This window comes from Hyperolius riggenbachi, chromosome 5 (genome assembly GCF_040937935.1).
Source record: "Hyperolius riggenbachi isolate aHypRig1 chromosome 5, aHypRig1.pri, whole genome shotgun sequence".
Classification (NCBI taxonomy): domain Eukaryota; kingdom Metazoa; phylum Chordata; class Amphibia; order Anura; family Hyperoliidae; genus Hyperolius; species Hyperolius riggenbachi.
This window is the reverse complement of record NC_090650.1, coordinates 25,303,324-25,321,389: the sequence shown is the minus strand read 5'-3', so window position 1 is coordinate 25,321,389 and position 18,066 is coordinate 25,303,324. Positions and strand designations below refer to the sequence as shown.

Here is an 18,066-nt window from a genome sequence, read left to right as displayed (position 1 = left end):
TTAATGTATAGAGTAGAGTTTCTTTTAAACAATACCAGTTGCCTGGCAGTCCTGCTGATCTCTTTGGCTGCAGTAATGTCTGAATGACACACCTGAAACAAGAATGCAGCGAATTCCGTCAGATTTCAGTCAGAAACCTCTGATCTGCTGCTTGCTTGTTCAGGATCTATGGCTAAAAGCATTAGGTAAGGCAAGAGACACAGAACATTTATAGTGTGTTTTTCTCTTGGCGGACTCAAAGCGCCAGAGCTGCAGCCACTAGGGTGCATTCATTAGAATGTAGCAGTGTTAGTGAGTCTTGCCCAAGGATCCCTTACTGAATAGGTGCAGGAAGAGGCAAGATTAGAGGTAGACGATCAACAGGACACAGCCAGGTAACTGGCATTGTTTAAAAGTCATCATCTTCCTCTCACATCAAATTCCCTTTAATGCATTGATCTGTCAGCACTGACAGGATAAAAGTAGGTAAGAATCTGCAGTAACGTCTGCTATAACCTTTCAAATTCGTTTTAAAGGGAACCTAAACTGAGAAGGATATGGAATTTTCCTTTTAAAATAATACCAGTTGCCTGACTCTCCTGCTGATGCTGTGTCTCTAATACTTTTAGCCACAGCCCCTGAACAAGCATGCAGCAGATCAGGTGCTCTGACTGAAGTCAGACTGGATTAGCAGCATGCTTGTTTCAGGTGTGCGATTCAGCCACTACTGCAGCCAGAGAAATCAGCAGGACAGACCAGCAACCGGTATTGTTTAAAAGGAAACATCGATATCCCTCTCAGTTTAGGTCCCCTTTAAGCAGAAGGAATGAAAGTCACTGGCTGGCTGGGAACATTCCCACATGGAAGAATATCTAGAGTAACTTATGCAGAGAGTTATCAGCTAACCTCCTGAAGTTCACATATAAAAGTAAAGTTCACTTCCTGTACTAAGACTTCCAGATACAGAAATCTCCCCACAGCAGCATACTCCCCTCCCCACCATCAGCATTGACAGCTGTAAACAGTGATGTCATTTCCTGTCTATCAAATGACAAAGAAGTGCACCATGCGAGTAGAAGACTGAAATTATACCGGAAAGTCGACAACGTGTGACATAAATCAGGACCGTTATTATGATACTACACTTAAAGGACCACTACAGTGAAAAAGTAAAGTTAAAATCTGACAGGTTTTGTGCTAGTCCATCTCCTCATGGGGGATTATCAGGGTTTTCTTTGATTTCAACAGCATTTCCTGAACAGCAGTTTACCTGCCCCAAAAAATTAAGATACCAGCCAGCCTCTCTACTCGCTTGCTCACTATTTTGGCAGTTAGGCTTAGCAACTGCCATTCAGGAAATACTTTTGAAAACAAAGAAAACATTGGAGAACTCCCCCGAGGAGATGGACTAGTCAAAAAACGGTCAGATTTTAAGTGGTTACTTTTTTCGTAGGAGTGGTCCTTATTCTGAATGGTGCGTTTCCGTAATTACAGGGCAATCGTTTAAGCGACAGTGAGAGCTGTACACCATTCACACAGACATACACAGCAGACAGACCATGTCACCAGCACAGGCTGCTGTCCACAGACAGACAGACCATGTCACCAGCACAGGCTGCTGTCCACAGACAGACAGACCATGTCACCAGCACAGGCTGCTGTCCACAGACAGACAGACCATGTCACCAGCACAGGCTGCTGTCCACAGACAGACAGACCATGTCACCAGCACAGGCTGCTGTCCACAGACAGACAGACCATGTCACCAGCACAGGCTGCTGTCCACAGACAGACAGACCATGTCACCAGCACAGGCTGCTGTCCACAGACAGACAGACCATGTCACCAGCACAGGCTGCTGTCCACAGACAGACAGACCATGTCACCAGCACAGGCTGCTGTCCACAGACAGACAGACCATGTCACCAGCACAGGCTGCTGTCACCAGACAGACAGACCATGTCACCAGCACCGGCTGCTGTCCACAGAGACATACCATGTGACCAGCACAGGCTGTTATCCACAGACAGACATACCATGTCACAGCACAGGCCGCTGTCACCAGACAGACAGACCATGTCAACAGCACAGGTTGCTGTCCACAGACAGACAATGTCAACAGCACAGGTTGCTATCCACAGACAGACATACCATATCACCAGCACAGGCTGTTGGCTGCAGACACAGGAGCTGGCATGTCCATCTCCCCCAGGGCTCTGTATACAGTGTGAGCAGACAGGACAGACAATGGGGTAGGCAGACACCCCACCTCTGTGACGAAAAGGAACAGACAATTCCCAGGAACTAGCCTGACTCCCTTCTATTCCAAGGAGACCAGAGAACAAACCAACTTCCCAACTCCACCCTGACAGTGAAAGGAAAGGCGGAGTGATGACGGAGCTCTGCTCTCTATCAGTTGAGTCCTGAACAACAGCCTGGCCTGACACCCCTGCGAGCAAACAGCGGGGGCCCTGCAACACAGCCTGACAAGCCTGCAAGACTGCGAGCAAACACCAGGGGAGCTGCATCAAAGCCTGGCCTGACAAACCTGCAAGACTGCGAGCAAACAGCGGAGGCCCTCCAACATAGCCTGGCCTGACAAGCCTGCAGCACTGCAAGCAATTACAGAGGGAGCTGCATTACAGCCTGACAAGACTGCTAGTAAACACAGGGCGCTGCAACACAGCCTGGTCTGCCAGCTCAACGAGCAAAGACCAGGGGCACTGCAACACAGCTTACCCGACAAGCCTGCAGGACTGTGAGCAAACACCGGGGACACTGCAACACAACCGGCCTGACAAGCCTGCAGAACAGCCAGCAAACACTGGGGGCACTGCAATACCGCCTAGCCTGACAAGTCTGCAGGACTGCGAGCAAACACCAGGGGCGCTGCAACACAGCCTGGCCTGACAAGCCTGCAGCACTGCGAGCAACCACAGGGGGCACTGCAACACAGCCTGGCCTGCAGGACTGACAGCAACCACCGGGGGAGCTGCAACACAACCTGGCCTGACAAGCCTGCAGAACTGCGAGCAACCACCGGGGGCACTACAACACAGCCTGGCCTGGAGTCAGTGGTTTCAATAAATTGAGGTCTGGGATGATTTTTGAACCAAATCCATAACCTTTGTAAAAATTAGACTAAAGAGTCTGAGCAATTTTGGGTACCTGGAGTCAGAGGTTTCATAAACTGAGAAGTCGAATTATTTTTGTACCGACTCCACGGCTCTGGTTCTAAAGCCAGTGCAAATAATATCTGGTTTCCCAGAATGCTCTGGGAGTAGAATTCCGCATAGCTACACAGCCCAGGCCAAGCATCACTGGCAGGGTGGGGCTACACACCAATATACAGTAATATAAAGATTTTGGAAGTGTTTCTGATGCTGAAACAACGATATTTAACGTGAAAGTGGGTATCCTGCATATCTTACTGCATTCCACTATATGTCACTAGAGGGCCTCTTTAAAGTGAACCTGAGAAGGTACACTGCCCCATTTATACTTACCTGGGGCTTCCTCCAGCCCTATGAGCACCATGGTCTCCCTTGTCGTCCTCTTCTGCCCCTCTGTTCTGGCGCTACAACTCCTGATAATCCGGTCAGTCGCCGCCACTCGTGGGCTTCTGAGCATCTCGACAAAGCGTTTCCCCGCCGCGCTCCCATCCCTGAGAGCATTCTGTAATATTGCGCAGGTGCAGAACAGTCCTGGCAGCAGGAGCGTGACGAGGGGTGCTCCCGAGGCTGAATATACACAGCAGCCTGTGACTACCCGGATTATTGGGAGTCACAGCCACAGAATGGAGGGGGCGAAACCTGCTACTGCCTGGATTACTGGGGGTCATAGCGGCAGAACGGAGGGGCAGACGAGGATGATGAGGGAGGTCATGGTGCTCATGGGGTTGGGGGAAGCCTGGGTAAGTATAAATAAGTGCAGTATACCTCTCAGTTACACTTTAATGTCTTGACTGATCAGCGTACATATATCAAATGTGGAGATCACACACAGAGCCTCCTCTGTTGGCCGATATACACTCACTGGTCTGTAGCTATTGTCTCTTGTTGACGGGTCACCTGGGAAGAGCAGCAGCCATAGAGGCGGAGTGATGGAAAAGTGAGGACCACACCCGCTCTGTTCCACTTTCCTGTTTTCTGGGAAGAAGCACCTGCTCTGTGAGGAGAACTCGCTGACAGACGTGGTGATTCCACACATGGAAAATGTCAGACACGGAACGTCAATGGCCCTCTGACAGAAAACACCGCCAGCCGCTTCCTCTCACCTCACAGCCAGCGCCCAACACTGCGGCCATCACCGGGGACAACACAGACTGATACAGCACAGATTACGGCAGTACTGCCAGCCGCTTCCCCTCACCTCACAGCCAGGGACTGACACTACGGCCATCACCAGGGACAACACAGCACAGACTACGGCAGCACCGCCACCCGTTTTTCCTCACCTCACAGCCAGCGACTGACACTGCGGCCATCACCGGGGACAACACAGACTGATACAGCACAGACTACGGCAGCACCGCCAGCCGCTTCCCCTCACAGCCAGCGACTGACACTGCGGCCATCACCGGGGACAACACAGACTGATACAGCACAGACTACGGCAGCACCGCCAGCCGCTTCCCCTCACAGCCGGCGGCCGACACTGCGGCCATCACCGGGGACAACACAGACTGATACAGCACAGAGTACGGCAGCACCGCCAGCCGCTTCCTCTCACCTCACAGCCAGTGACCGACACTGCGGCCATCACCGGGGACAATGTAGACTGATACAGCACAGAGTACGGCTGCACAGCCAGCCGCTTCCCATCACAGCCAGCGACCGACACTGCAGCCATCACCGGGGACAACACAGACTGATACAGCACAGACTACGGCAGCACCGCCAGCCGCTTCCCCTCACAGCCGGCGGCCGACACTGCGGCCATCACCGGGGACAACACAGACTGATACAGCACAGAGTACGGCAGCACCGCCAGCCGCTTCCTCTCACCTCACAGCCAGTGACCGACACTGCGGCCATCACCGAGGACAATGTAGACTGATACAGCACAGAGTACGGCTGCACAGCCAGCCGCTTCCCATCACAGCCAGCGACCGACACTGCAGCCATCACCGGGGACAACACAGACGGATACAGCACAGACTACAGCAGCAAATATCACAGTGACTTCACTAGAGCAAGAGAGTGCTAAATTCCATCACATCAATTAAGTTACACTAAAGTTGAATTGCCTCAAGTGATCGTTGGAAGAAATGTTCACAGACTTAAGGTGGCCACACACCATACAATTTTTTAAATATCTGTTCAATTTAAGAATTGCAATACATTTTTCTGACTGATTGTAACATTTCAAAAAATATGACTAACCACACACCTATGTTCAATTTTTCCCCAATTATGATAAAAAAATGATTGGAAACTGAGAAAATTGCTATGGTGTGTATATTAATAAATTGACAATCTAACACACACCATACAATCTTTAGAGAAATTGAAGAAAAATGTCTGGCATTCCGGATAGATAAAAAAAATAAAAATAAATAAAATAGAAAAAAACGGGAAATCCGATCGGATTTTTCAGTCGAATGAAAAAAAAGCTTTTGATTTTTTCGGGAGATCCGATCGTTTTCATCGAATTGCAGTAAAACTAAAATCGGATCATTTTATTGTATTGTGTGTGGCCACCTTTAGGCAGTCTCTTCAACAATCCATAGAGTCAAAAGACAACTAAAGTGAGGGATATGGAGGCTGACATATTTATTTCTTTTTAAAGAGGAACTGAAGTGAGAGGTATATGGAGGCTGCCATGTTTATTTCCTTTTAAGCAATACCAGTTGCCTGGCAGCCCTGCTGATCCTCTGCCTCTAATACTATTAGCCATAGCCCCTGAACAAGCATGCAGCAGATCAGGTGTTTCAGACCTCTTTACCCCCAGCCGTACGGATATCTCCGTCCCTTTTTCCATCCTTTCACCCCCAGGGACGGAGATATCCGCACCTCCCGCCGCTGCCTGCGCTCCTGCTCGCTCGTGCACGCGCTCTCGTGCACGCCGCCGCCCGCTCGCCCCGGAGATCAATGAGCAGGAAAAACCGTTCCCGTTCGTTGATCTAAGCCCCCGCAATGATCAGCTACTTCTATGAGAAGCAGCGATCATTGTGAAAAAAAAATGCAGGTCGCATAAACAAAAAGTTACTGGCTGCACCCCTGTTGCAGGTGTGCGACTCCACTGGCTGCACGCCTGTTGCAGGTGTGCGACTCCACTGGCTGCACGCCTGTTGCAGGTGTGCGACTCCACTGGCTGCACGCCTGTTGCAGGTGTGCGACTCCACTGGCTGCACGCCTGTTGCAGGTGTGCGACTCCACTGGCTGCACGCCTGTTGCAGGTGTGCGACTCCACTGGCTGCACGCCTGTTGCAGGTGTGCGACTCCACTGGCTGCACGCCTGTTGCAGGTGTGCGACTCCACTGGCTGCACGCCTGTTGCAGGTGTGCGACTCCACTGGCTACACGCCTGTTGCAGGTGTGCGACTCCACTGGCTACACGCCTGTTGCAGGTGTGCGACTCCACTGGCTACACGCCTGTTGCAGGTGTGCGACTCCACTGGCTACACGCCTGTTGCAGGTGTGCGACTCCACTGGCTACACGCCTGTTGCAGGTGTGCGACTCCACTGGCTACACGCCTGTTGCAGGTGTGCGACTCCACTGGCTACACGCCTGTTGCAGGTGTGCGACTCCACTGGCTACACGCCTGTTGCAGGTGTGCGACTCCACTGGCTACACGCCTGTTGCAGGTGTGCGACTCCACTGGCTACACGCCTGTTGCAGGTGTGCGACTCCACTGGCTACACGCCTGTTGCAGGTGTGCGACTCCACTGGCTACACGCCTGTTGCAGGTGTGCGACTCCACTGGCTACACGCCTGTTGCAGGTGTGCGACTCCACTGGCTACACGCCTGTTGCAGGTGTGCGACTCCACTGGCTACACGCCTGTTGCAGGTGTGCGACTCCACTGGCTACACGCCTGTTGCAGGTGTGTGACTCAAAACATCTAAAGCCAAAAGTTTAGCATTGTTTATAATGGAATAAAAATGGTAGCCTCCATATTCTTCTCCCTTCAGGTTTCGAACTCTCGCACAAAACAAAAAAAGGAGAACAGAGAGGAATGCACCCTGTATGTATTTAGAGCATTTAGTCTGTCTAATTCTCCCTCAAGTTGTAATTTTATCTCTCCCCACAGCCACCTGACTGCCATGGCAGATGAGCTTATTTGGAACCACAGGATGTTAACAATGCTTCCATGAATCAGGAAGTAGAAATGTATTTTGTTTGAAGTTTCCTATGCTGTTGCGCATCTTTTAGAGCAGAGCGGATGTTCTGAGTTCAGGTCAGGCAGAGAATCAGCATAATGGCCATGGAAGAAGTATCTTATAAAAGGTGGCCACTCCTATATTTATCTTGCTATGGCACTTCTAGGTTCTATGGACTGCACTGTACACAGTCCTGCACATCTCATGTGAGAGAATCCTGTATGACACTGTTCATACAAACCAGAAACAGGATCTACTGTAAGCTGAGCAAACAGGAGCGGCATGATGGGAAGTACACAAAGGCTGGCAGTGGGGTGACACCTGTACATCACAGAGAAGGCCAACCCAGGGGCATGATGGGAAGTGCACAGAGGCGGGCAGTGAGGCGACACCTGTACATCACAGGGAAGTGAAACCCAGAGGCATGATGGGAAGTACACAGAGGCTGGCAGTGAGGTGACACCTGTACATCACAGGGAAGGCCAACCCAGAGGCATGATGGGAAGTACACAGGGGCTGGCAGAGGGGTGACACCTGCACATCACAGGGAAGGCCAACCCAGAGGCATGATGGGAAGTACACAGAGGAGGGCAGCGGGGTGACACCTGTACATCACAGGGAAGGCCAACCCAGAGGCATGATGGGAAGTACACAGAGGCTGGCAGTGAGGTGACACCTGTACATCACAGGGAAGGCCAACCCAGAGGCATGATGGGAAGTACACAGAGGCGGGCAGTGAGGCGACACCTGTACATCACAGGGAAGGGAAACCCAGGGGCATGATGGGAAGTACACAGAGGCTGGCAGAGGGATGACACCTGTACATCACAGGGAAGGCCAACCCAGAGGCATGATGGGAAGTACACAGAGGCTGGCAGAGGGGTGACACCTGCACATCACAGGGAAGGCCAACCCAGGGGCATGATGGGAAGTACACAGAGGCTGGCAATGAGGTGACACCTGTACATCACAGGGAAGGCCAACCCAGAGGCATGATGGGAAGTACACAGAGGCTGGCAGAGGGGTGACACCTGTACATCACAGGGAAGGCCAACCCAGGGGCATGATGGGAAGTACACAGGGGCTGGCAGTGAGGTGACACCTGTACATCACAGGGAAGGCCAACCCAGAGGCATGATGGGAAGTACACAGGGGCTGGCAGAGGGGTGACACCTGTACATCACAGGGAAGGCCAACCCAGGGGCATGATGGGAAGTACACAGGGGCTGGCAGAGGGGTGACACCTGTACATCACAGGGAAGACCAACCCAGGGGCATGATGGGAAGTACACAGAGGCTGGCAGAGGGGTGACACCTGCACATCACAGGGAAGGCCAACCCAGGGGCATGATGGGAAGTACACAGGGGCTGGCAGTGAGGCGACACCTGTACTTTACAGGGAAGGCCAACCCAGAGGCATGATGGGAAGTACACAGAGGAGGGCAGCAGGGTGACACCTGTACATCACAGGGAAGGCCAACCCAGAGGCATGATGGGAAGTACACATAGGCTGGCAGCGGAGTGACACCTGTACATCACAGGGAAGGGAAACCCAGGGGCATGATGGGAAGTACACAGAGGCTAGAGGCTAGCAGCGGGGTGACACCTGTACATCACAGGGAAGACCAACCCAGGGGTATGATGGGAAGTACACATAGGCTGGCAGAGGGGTGACACCTGTACATCACAGGGAAGGGAAACCTAGGGGCATGATGGGAAGTACACAGAGGCTGGCAGCGGGGTGACACCTGTACATCACAGGGAAGGCACACCCAGGGGCATGATGGGAAGTACAAAGGGGCTGGCAGAGGGGTGACACCTGCACATCACAGGGAAGGCCAACCCAGGAGCATGATGGGAAGTACACAGAGGCTGGCAGCGGGGTGACACCTGTACATCACAGGGAAGGCCAACCCAGGGGCATGATGGGAAGTACACAGATGCTGGCAGCGGGGTGACACCTGTACATCACAGGGAAGGCCAACCTAGGGGCATGATGGGAAGTACACAGGGGCTGGCAGTGAGGTGAGGTAGCAAGACCACTGCAGTCCCAAATACTCTCCCACAATCCCTTGCACTGCACGAGCCATCACAATGCTACTGCAGTACCATACCCTACCCTGAACTGGGCAATGTGCTCATTCCTAACCCTGCATGCCCAGTAAAAGGAAGCGCTTGTGCAGGAAAGAAAGGACATATAGCACAAGTGAAGCAAGTCTTCTTGGCACGCAGACGCGGTCATGTCGCGCCCGAGTTGGGCACCACTATAGCTGAAATGCAATACTCTGCGTCCCGCTCAGGTGCCTGCCACCGCCGGACCCTGAATTATTTCTCCCTCCAAGGAGGAATAGTATTTAACACCGCTGAGAATTTCAGCGGCAGCAAGTTGAGCTGCAATTCGGATCAGCCTGCGCCCAACTGACCAGCGGCGTACTAATACATTTGCATGCACAAGCACTTTGTTTCACTGGGCATGTCCGGTTTAGAACTCGCACATGCCCAGTTCTGATGTGCTTGTTCACAGTCCGGTGAACTTCTGGTCGCTGTAGACAAAAAAAACCTTATCGAACGGGGAACAGGAGGGATTTTGAAGACAATGAACGGCAGGAACGGTTTCTGGAGTAAGGGCCTGTACACACTGCTGTGTTTTTCAAATCGCGTGTTTTTGTAAATCGTAAGGTCTATTGAAAAATCATGGAAATCGTGATGACCTGTACACAGTGGTTCGATGTGTTTTTAGAAAAAAGCGATGCTTTTGAAAAAACGCATGAAAAAAGGCAACGCATACGATTTTCATTGCATTTTTTAGATAAACAATCAGGAAACCAGAAAAAGCCTCAGCAAAATCGCAAGCGCAGAAAAATTGCAAGTAGAAATTTGATTTAAAAACACAATCGCATCACACTCCATTTGCTTTTGTGCTTTGTAGGTTTGAAATTCCACGGTCCGATAACCGTCAAACAAAATACCACGGTATGACGGTATTACGGTATACGGTATTTAACAATTATTTGGACCTGGGCCCCACCCCCTTACATTAAATAATGTGCCCCCACCCGCCAGTAATAGGTGGCTGCAGCATAGGTAGCCAGGGATAGGTGTAGCCAGGGATAGGTTTGCGCAGCATAGGTAGCCAGGGATAGGTGTAGCCAGAAGTAGGTGGTCGCAGCATAGGTAGCCAGGGATAGGTGTAGCCAGTGGTAGGTGGCTGCAGCATAGGTAGCCAGGGATAGGTGTAGCCAGTGGTAGGTGGCTGCAGCATAGGTAGCCAGGGATAGGTGTAGCTAGTGGTAGGTGGCCGCAGCATAGGTAGCCAGGGATAGGTGTAGCCAGTGGTAGGTTGCCGCAGCATAGGTAGCCAGGGATAGGTGTAGCCAGTGGTAGGTTGCCGCAGCATAGGTAGCCAGGGATAGGTGTAGCCAGTGGTAGGTGGCTGCAGCATAGGTAGCCGGGGATAGGTGTAGCCAGTGGTAGGTGGTCGCAGCATAGGTATCCAGGGATAGGTGTAGCCAGTAATAGGTGGCTGCAGCATAGGTAGCCAGGGATAGGTGTAGCTAGTGGTAGGTGGCCGCAGCATAGGTATCCAGGGATAGGTGTAGCCAGTAATAGGTGGCCGCAGCATAGGTAGCCAGGGATAGGTGTAGGTGGCCACAGCATAGGTAGCCAGGGATAGGTGTAGCTAGTGGTAGGTGGCCACAGCATAGGTAGCCAGGGATAGGTGTAGCTAGTGGTAGGTTGCCGCAGCATAGGTAGCCAGGGATAGGTGTAGCCAGTGGTAAGTGGCCGCAGCATAGGTATCCAGGGATAGGTGTAGCCAGTAATAGGTGGCCGCAGCATAGGTAGCCAGGGATAGGTGTAGGTGGCCGCAGTATAGGTAGCCAGGGATAGGTGTAGCTAGTGGTAGGTGGCCACAGCATAGGTAGCCAGGGATAGGTGTAGCTAGTGGTAGGTTGCCGCAGCATAGGTAGCCAGGGATAGGTGTAGCCAGTGGTAGGTGGCCGCAGCATAGGTAGCCAGGGATAGGTGTAGCCAGTGGTAGGTGGTCGCAGCACAGGTAGCCAGGGATAGGTGTAGCCAGTGGCAGTGTTGCCAACTCATCCCTTTAATTACTGACACATCTAAGTTATATAGATCTGGGGCTATTTGCACATAATCAGTGCCTTAACTGCAGCTACCTAGCCACAAAACCTGTATAATGCATATGTGTCAGTAATTAAAGGGATGAGTTGGCAACACTGGCCAGTGGTAGGTGGCCGCAGCATAGGTAGCCAGGGATAGAGGTAGCCAGGGATAGGTGTAGCCAGTGGTAGGTGGCCGCAGCATAGGTAGCCAGGGATAGGTGTAGCCAGGGATAGGTTTGCGCAGCATAGGTAGCCAGGGATAGGTGTAGCCAGAAGTAGGTGGTGCAGTATAGGCAGCCAGGGATAGGTGTAGCCAGTGGTACGTGGCCGCAGCATAGGTAGCCAGGGATAGGTGTAGCCAGTGGTAGGTGGCCGCAGCATAGGTAGCCAGGGATAGGTGTAGCCAGAGGTAGGTGGTCGCAGCATAGGTAGCCAGGGATAGGTGTAGCCAGAGGTAGGTGGTCGCAGCATAGGTAGCCAGGGATAGGTGTAGCCAGAGGTAGGTGGTCGCAGCATAGGTAGCCAGGGATAGGTGTAGCCAGAGGTAGGTGGTCGCAGCATAGGTAGCCAGGGATAGGTGTAGCCAGGGGTAGGTGGTCGCAGCATAGGTAGCCAGGGATAGGTGTAGGCAGTGGTAGGTGGTCGCAGCATAGGTAGCCAGGGATAGGTGTAGCCAGGGATAGGTGTAGCCAGTAGTAGGTGAGCGCAGCATATGTAGCCAGGGATAGGTGTAGCCAGTAGTAGGTGCTTGCAGCATAGGTAGCCAGGGATAGGTGTAGCTAGAATTAGGTGGCCAGCACAGAGAGCCGGAGGGAGGGAGAGGGGACAAATACTCACTTGTCAGCAGCCAAGTCCTCACGCGTGTACTGTGCTTCATTCTACTTCCTGTTTGTGCTTGCATCATCTCCTTGTAATAGCACCCAGGGGGCGCTGTCTCAGGGAAATGTGATGAAAAACCAACGAAGCCCAGTACAGCATGGAGGACGGACTTGGCTGCAAATGAGTATTGCCGCAAGTGAGTGTTTATCACCACCGCTGTTCGTGCGCCGCAGCTACGTCGCTCCGCCCCCCAGTAGCCCCGCCCCCGAAACCGGTAAAATGAGACTGTCCACGGTACGATTACCGTGCACAATCATACCGTGGTATATCGTCATACCGGTATACCGCGGCAACCCTAGTGCTTTTCGGTGTGTACAGGCCCTAAGGGGTCTTGGTTTTAAAGTTTATTCACGCTTCAGGTATGCTTTTTTAGTAGACAAGAGATATTATACAAGGTCCCATTGCTGAATTTAAAATCATAATATAAAAAAAATACTGCTTCCCTGAATGTGTTCTAATCCTCTGGAATTAAAGAAGTTCTGTACTGTCCGATTTGTACAATAAAAAAAAAAAAACATACCAATTGAGTCACTGTGATCTCCTAGATCCCTCTTTGCCGTTTCTGCCATGATCCTAGCTTTTAATTGCCAGTTTTATGTTTACAAACAAAAAACATGGCCGCTAACCACACACACACACAGACACACACACACGTGTATATCGATCGATCGATCTATCATGTTACAGTATACTACAAGTTTTTATTACATAATGAACTATCTGCACTCCAGTCTGGGATTCATCACAGTTTATCAGCATGTGACAGGCAGCTCCCTCCCCCTCAACCTCACAAACTGCATCACAGACAAGCTAAAACAGAAAGCAGGGACTGTCTGTGAGGAATAAACAAAGCACACGGAGCCTGCAGAGGGCGTGCATAACTTTTCCCTATCACAGCAGAGGCAGCCCATTCCTCCCTGGGCGCTACAAAGCTTGACAAAGAGAAGAAGATTAGATATATTACAGAGACAGTGCAACTAGAAAAGGCTGCAGTAATCCAGACCACATTAGATCAGGTATAGGAACGTATATGATAGAATAAATAAGGCTGACAATGTTGTTACAGAGTCTCTTTCTGACTTGCTAACCCAGAATGTCTGATGTTCTGACTTGTACAGATGCATGCTTGTTGCAGGTGTGCAATTGACTTTGCTGAAGCCAGGGGATTAATACTTCGTTCAGGCAATAAGTATATTTTTGTACCAGGTCAGCAATGACTATTTTCATAATTTTTCCGTAAAGGTCAACCTTACTGATTGGAAGCCGATTGGACATGTCGGAAATAATTGTTCGATTCCCGTCAATCGGACGGAAAATAGCATTTTGTATACTAAGCATAAAACTGAAAAAGATGCAGAAGTAATGACCCTTTGAACTTTCCTGCAGCAAAACATTATCATTTGCCTTCTCCTTGACAGATAACAGGCTTTTAGCTTCTATTTTCTTTTCAGGAAACCGGGCTGAATTCGGCAAGCTGTCAACAAGCTCTTTTGCATAGATAACAAGGTTTTTTTTTTTTTTACTTTTGCTGTACTGGAAAACAGAAAGGGACTTCAGAACATTTCTTAGTAAGGCTAGTACTATATTTTTATATGTTTAGCTCATCATTTCACTTCAGGTCCATTTCACAACATATCCTAACATTGTAATTTGTAGTCTCTAGCAGTCCCCAGGTATTAGTAAATCAAATCCTCATCTTACCTTTTTGCCCTTCTTGCTGTCATCTTCCATCTCTCACCTTCGGAGTCTCCTCCTCCTGCGAATCTGGGCGGGGGCAGACGACGGGCCAGGTGAAGTGGGGGGAGGTGCTGGTGTCGCCCGTCTTGGGGGATTCAATGACATGCCTGCAGCCCAGGAGCTACAGGGGGTGTATTCGGGAATGAAATGCCACCCTTGAGTAGGTGGAGCTCCAGTTGAAGGGATGCAGATAACAGGAAGTGATGTCAGCGGGTTCTTGTTTGGTGGAATCACAGAAATCCTAAAAAATATGAGCGATTTTAAGATTAAACATTATTATTGTCACAAAGATGGACTTTTCAAGCTAACCATATCAAGAAGTATAAAATAAAGATATTAGTGAAGTACGCACTGCTGCATAATGTTATGATGACAGACACTGGTGAGACTGTGGGAAGGGATTCAGGAAGTACACACACTGGTGAGGCTGGGGGGAGGGATTTGGGTGGGACACACACTGGTGAGGCTGGGGGGAGGGATTTGGGTGGGACACACTATGGTAAGGCTGTGAGGAGGAATTTGGGTGGGACACACACTGGTGAGGCTGGGAGAAGGGACATGGGAAGGAAACTCTTGGTGCTGATGTCGAAAGGATACTGACAGAACACACAGTTATGAGGCTGGTGGGAAGGATATTGGTCACACATTGATCATGCCGGTGGCAGGACACTAGTGGAGCACTGGGATACTAGTGGGGCACACACAGGTGATGCTGGGGGAAGGATATTAGTGGAGCACTGGGATATTAATGGGACACACACAGGTGATGCTGAGGGAAGGATATTAGTGGATCACTGGGAGGGGACAGATATGAGGATGACACACACAGGTGATTTTGGGGGAAACATATTAGTGGAGCACTGGGAGGGGACAGATATTAGTGGGGGACACACAGGTGATGCTGGAGGAAGTATATTAGTGGAGCACTAGGAGGGGACGGATATGAGGGGGACAAACACAGGTGATGCTGGGGGAAACATATTAGTGGAGCACTGGGAGGGGACAGATATTAGTGGGGAACACACAGGTGATGCTGGGGGAAGTATATTAGTGGAGCACTGGGAGGGGACAGATATTAGTGGGGAACACACAGGTGATGCTGGGGGAAGTATATTAGTGGAGCACTGGGAGGGGACAGATATCAGTGGGACACACAGGTGATGCTGGGGGAAGGATATTAGTGGAGCACTGGGAGGGAACAGATATTAGTGGAGCACTGGGAGGGAACAGATATTAGTGGAGCACTGGGAGGGAACAGATATTAGTGGGGGGGACACAGGTGATGCTGGGGGAGGGATATTAGTGGAGCACACACAGGTGATGCTGGGGGAAGCATATTAGTGGAGCACTGGGAGGGGACAGATATTAGTGGGGGACACAGGTGATGCTGGGGGAAGGATATTAGTGGGAGACACACACAGGTGGTGCTGGGGGAAGGATATTAGTGGGACACACACACAGGTGGTGCTGGGGGAAGGATATTAGTGGGACACACACACAGGTGGTGCTGGGGGAAGGATATTAGTGGGACACACACACAGGTGGTGCTGGGGGAAGGATATTAGTGGGACACACACACAGGTGGTGCTGGGGGAAGGATATTAGTGGGAGACACACACAGGTGGTGCTGGGGGAAGGATATTAGTGGGACACACACACAGGTGGTGCTGGGGGAAGGATATTAGTGGGACACACAGGTGATGCTGGGGGAAGGATATTAGTGGGACACACAGGTGATGCTGGGGGAAGGATATTAGTGGGACACACAGGTGATGCTGGGGGAAGGATATTAGTGGGAGACACACACAGGTGATGCTGGGGGAAGGATATTAGTGGGAGACACACACAGGTGATGCTGGGGGAAGGATATTAGTGGGAGACACACACAGGTGATGCTGGGGGAAGGATATTAGTGGGAGACACACACAGGTGATGCTGGGGGAAGGATATTAGTGGGAGACACACACAGGTGATGCTGGGGGAAGGATATTAGTGGGAGACACACACAGGTGATGCTGGGGGAAGGATATTAGTGGGAGACACACACAGGTGATGCTGGGGGAAGGATATTAGTGGGACACACAGGTGATGCTGGGGGAAGGATATTAGTAGGACACACAGGTGATGCTGGGGGAAGGATATTAGTGGGACACACAGGTGATGCTGGGGGAAGGATATTAGTGGGACACACAGGTGATGCTGGGGGAAGGATATTAGTGGGGGCACACACAGGTGATGCTGGGGGAAGGATATTAGTGGGAGACACACACAGGTGGTGCTGGGGGAAGGATATTAGTGGGAGACACACACAGGTGGTGCTGGGGGAAGGATATTAGTGGGAGACACACACAGGTGGTGCTGGGGGAAGGATATTAGTGGGAAACACACACAGGTGGTGCTGGGGGAAGGATATTAGTGGGACACACAGGTGATGCTGGGGGAAGGATATTAGTGGGACACACAGGTGATGCTGGGGGAAGGATATTAGTGGGACACACAGGTGATGCTGGGGGAAGGATATTAGTGGGACACACAGGTGATGCTGGGGGAAGGATATTAGTGTGACACACAGGTGATGCTGGAGGAAGGATATTAGTGGGACACACAGGTGATGCTGGGGGAAGGATATTAGTGTGACACACAGGTGATGCTGGAGGAAGGATATTAGTGGGACACACAGGTGATGCTGGGGAAGGATATTAGTGGGGGGCACACACAGGTGATGCTGGGGGAAGGATATTAGTGGGACACACAGGTGATGCTGGGGAAGGATATTAGTGGGGGCACACACAGGTGATGCTGGGGGAAGGATATTAGTGGGACACACAGGTGATGCTGGGGGAAGGATATTAGTGGGACACACAGGTGATGCTGGGGAAGGATATCAGTGGAGCAAACACAGGTGATGCTGGGGGAAGGATATTAGTGGAGCACACACAGGTGATGCTGGGGGAAGGATATTAGTGGGAGACACACACAGGTGATGCTGGGGGAAGGATATTAGTGGGAGACACACACAGGTGATGCTGGGGGAAGGATATTAGTGGGAGACACACAGGTGATGCTGGGGGAAGGATATTAGTGGGAGACACACACAGGTGATGCTGGGGGAAGGATATTAGTGGGACACACAGGTGATGCTGGGGGAAGGATATTAGTAGGACACACAGGTGATGCTGGGGGAAGGATATTAGTGGGACACACAGGTGATGCTGGGGGAAGGATATTAGTGGGACACACAGGTGATGCTGGGGGAAGGATATTAGTGGAACACACAGGTGATGCTGGGGGAAGGATATTAGTGGGACACACAGGTGATGCTGGGGGAAGGATATTAGTGGGACACACAGGTGATGCTGGGGGAAGGATATTAGTGGGAGACACACACAGGTGGTGCTGGGGGAAGGATATTAGTGGGACACACACACAGGTGGTGCTGGGGGAAGGATATTAGTGGGAAACACACACAGGTGGTGCTGGGGGAAGGATATTAGTGGGACACACAGGTGATGCTGGGGGAAGGATATTAGTGGGACACACAGGTGATGCTGGGGGAAGGATATTAGTGGGACACACAGGTGATGCTGGAGGAAGGATATTAGTGGGACACACAGGTGATGCTGGGGGAAGGATATTAGTGGGACACACAGGTGATGCTGGGGGAAGGATATTATAGATGACACAGCTGCTCCCTCACCCCTCTGGCAGTCTCTCCACCCCTCTGTCAGACCCGACCAGCCGCCTTCTCTCTTCTCAGCTGCCATGTTGGGTGTAGACTTCCCAGCATGCCCTGCTCTGGGCCTCCCAGCGTGACAACCCTGGTGGGCGAGGTCTCCATGACTGAGACCCATGATGGGCGGGGCCTCCCGGTGCGCCTCTATGGTAGGCGAGGCTTGTGTGAATGGAAATCATTGTGGGCGGGGCCTCTGTTCTATAGGGTGGAGCTACTACGTTTTGACATCTGTTTTGGGCGTTGCCTTTGAATATGACTGTAAGAAGGCGTGGCCTTATTGTGAGGGCGGTCGTT

At 51.3% G+C, this 18,066-nt stretch overlaps 1 protein-coding gene across 2 annotated transcripts in view; it reads right to left on the bottom strand.

Moving 5' to 3' along the window:
* CCM2 (CCM2 scaffold protein) overlaps positions 1-17,905 on the bottom strand; it is a 50,837-nt gene extending 32,932 nt beyond the window's left edge. Inside the window, exons 1-2 of one of the 2 annotated variants that reach the window (XM_068235199.1) lie at positions 17,737-17,905; positions 14,004-14,280 (exon numbers count right to left, since the gene is read on the bottom strand). In XM_068235199.1, coding sequence (XP_068091300.1) covers positions 14,004-14,033 — 30 coding nt within the window. In that variant the 5' untranslated portion in view covers positions 14,034-14,280; positions 17,737-17,905. The remainder of the gene's footprint in view (positions 1-14,003; positions 14,281-17,736) is intronic. The other variant, XM_068235200.1, reaches the window with a different exon arrangement.
* Between the last annotated feature and the right edge of the window lie 161 nt (positions 17,906-18,066).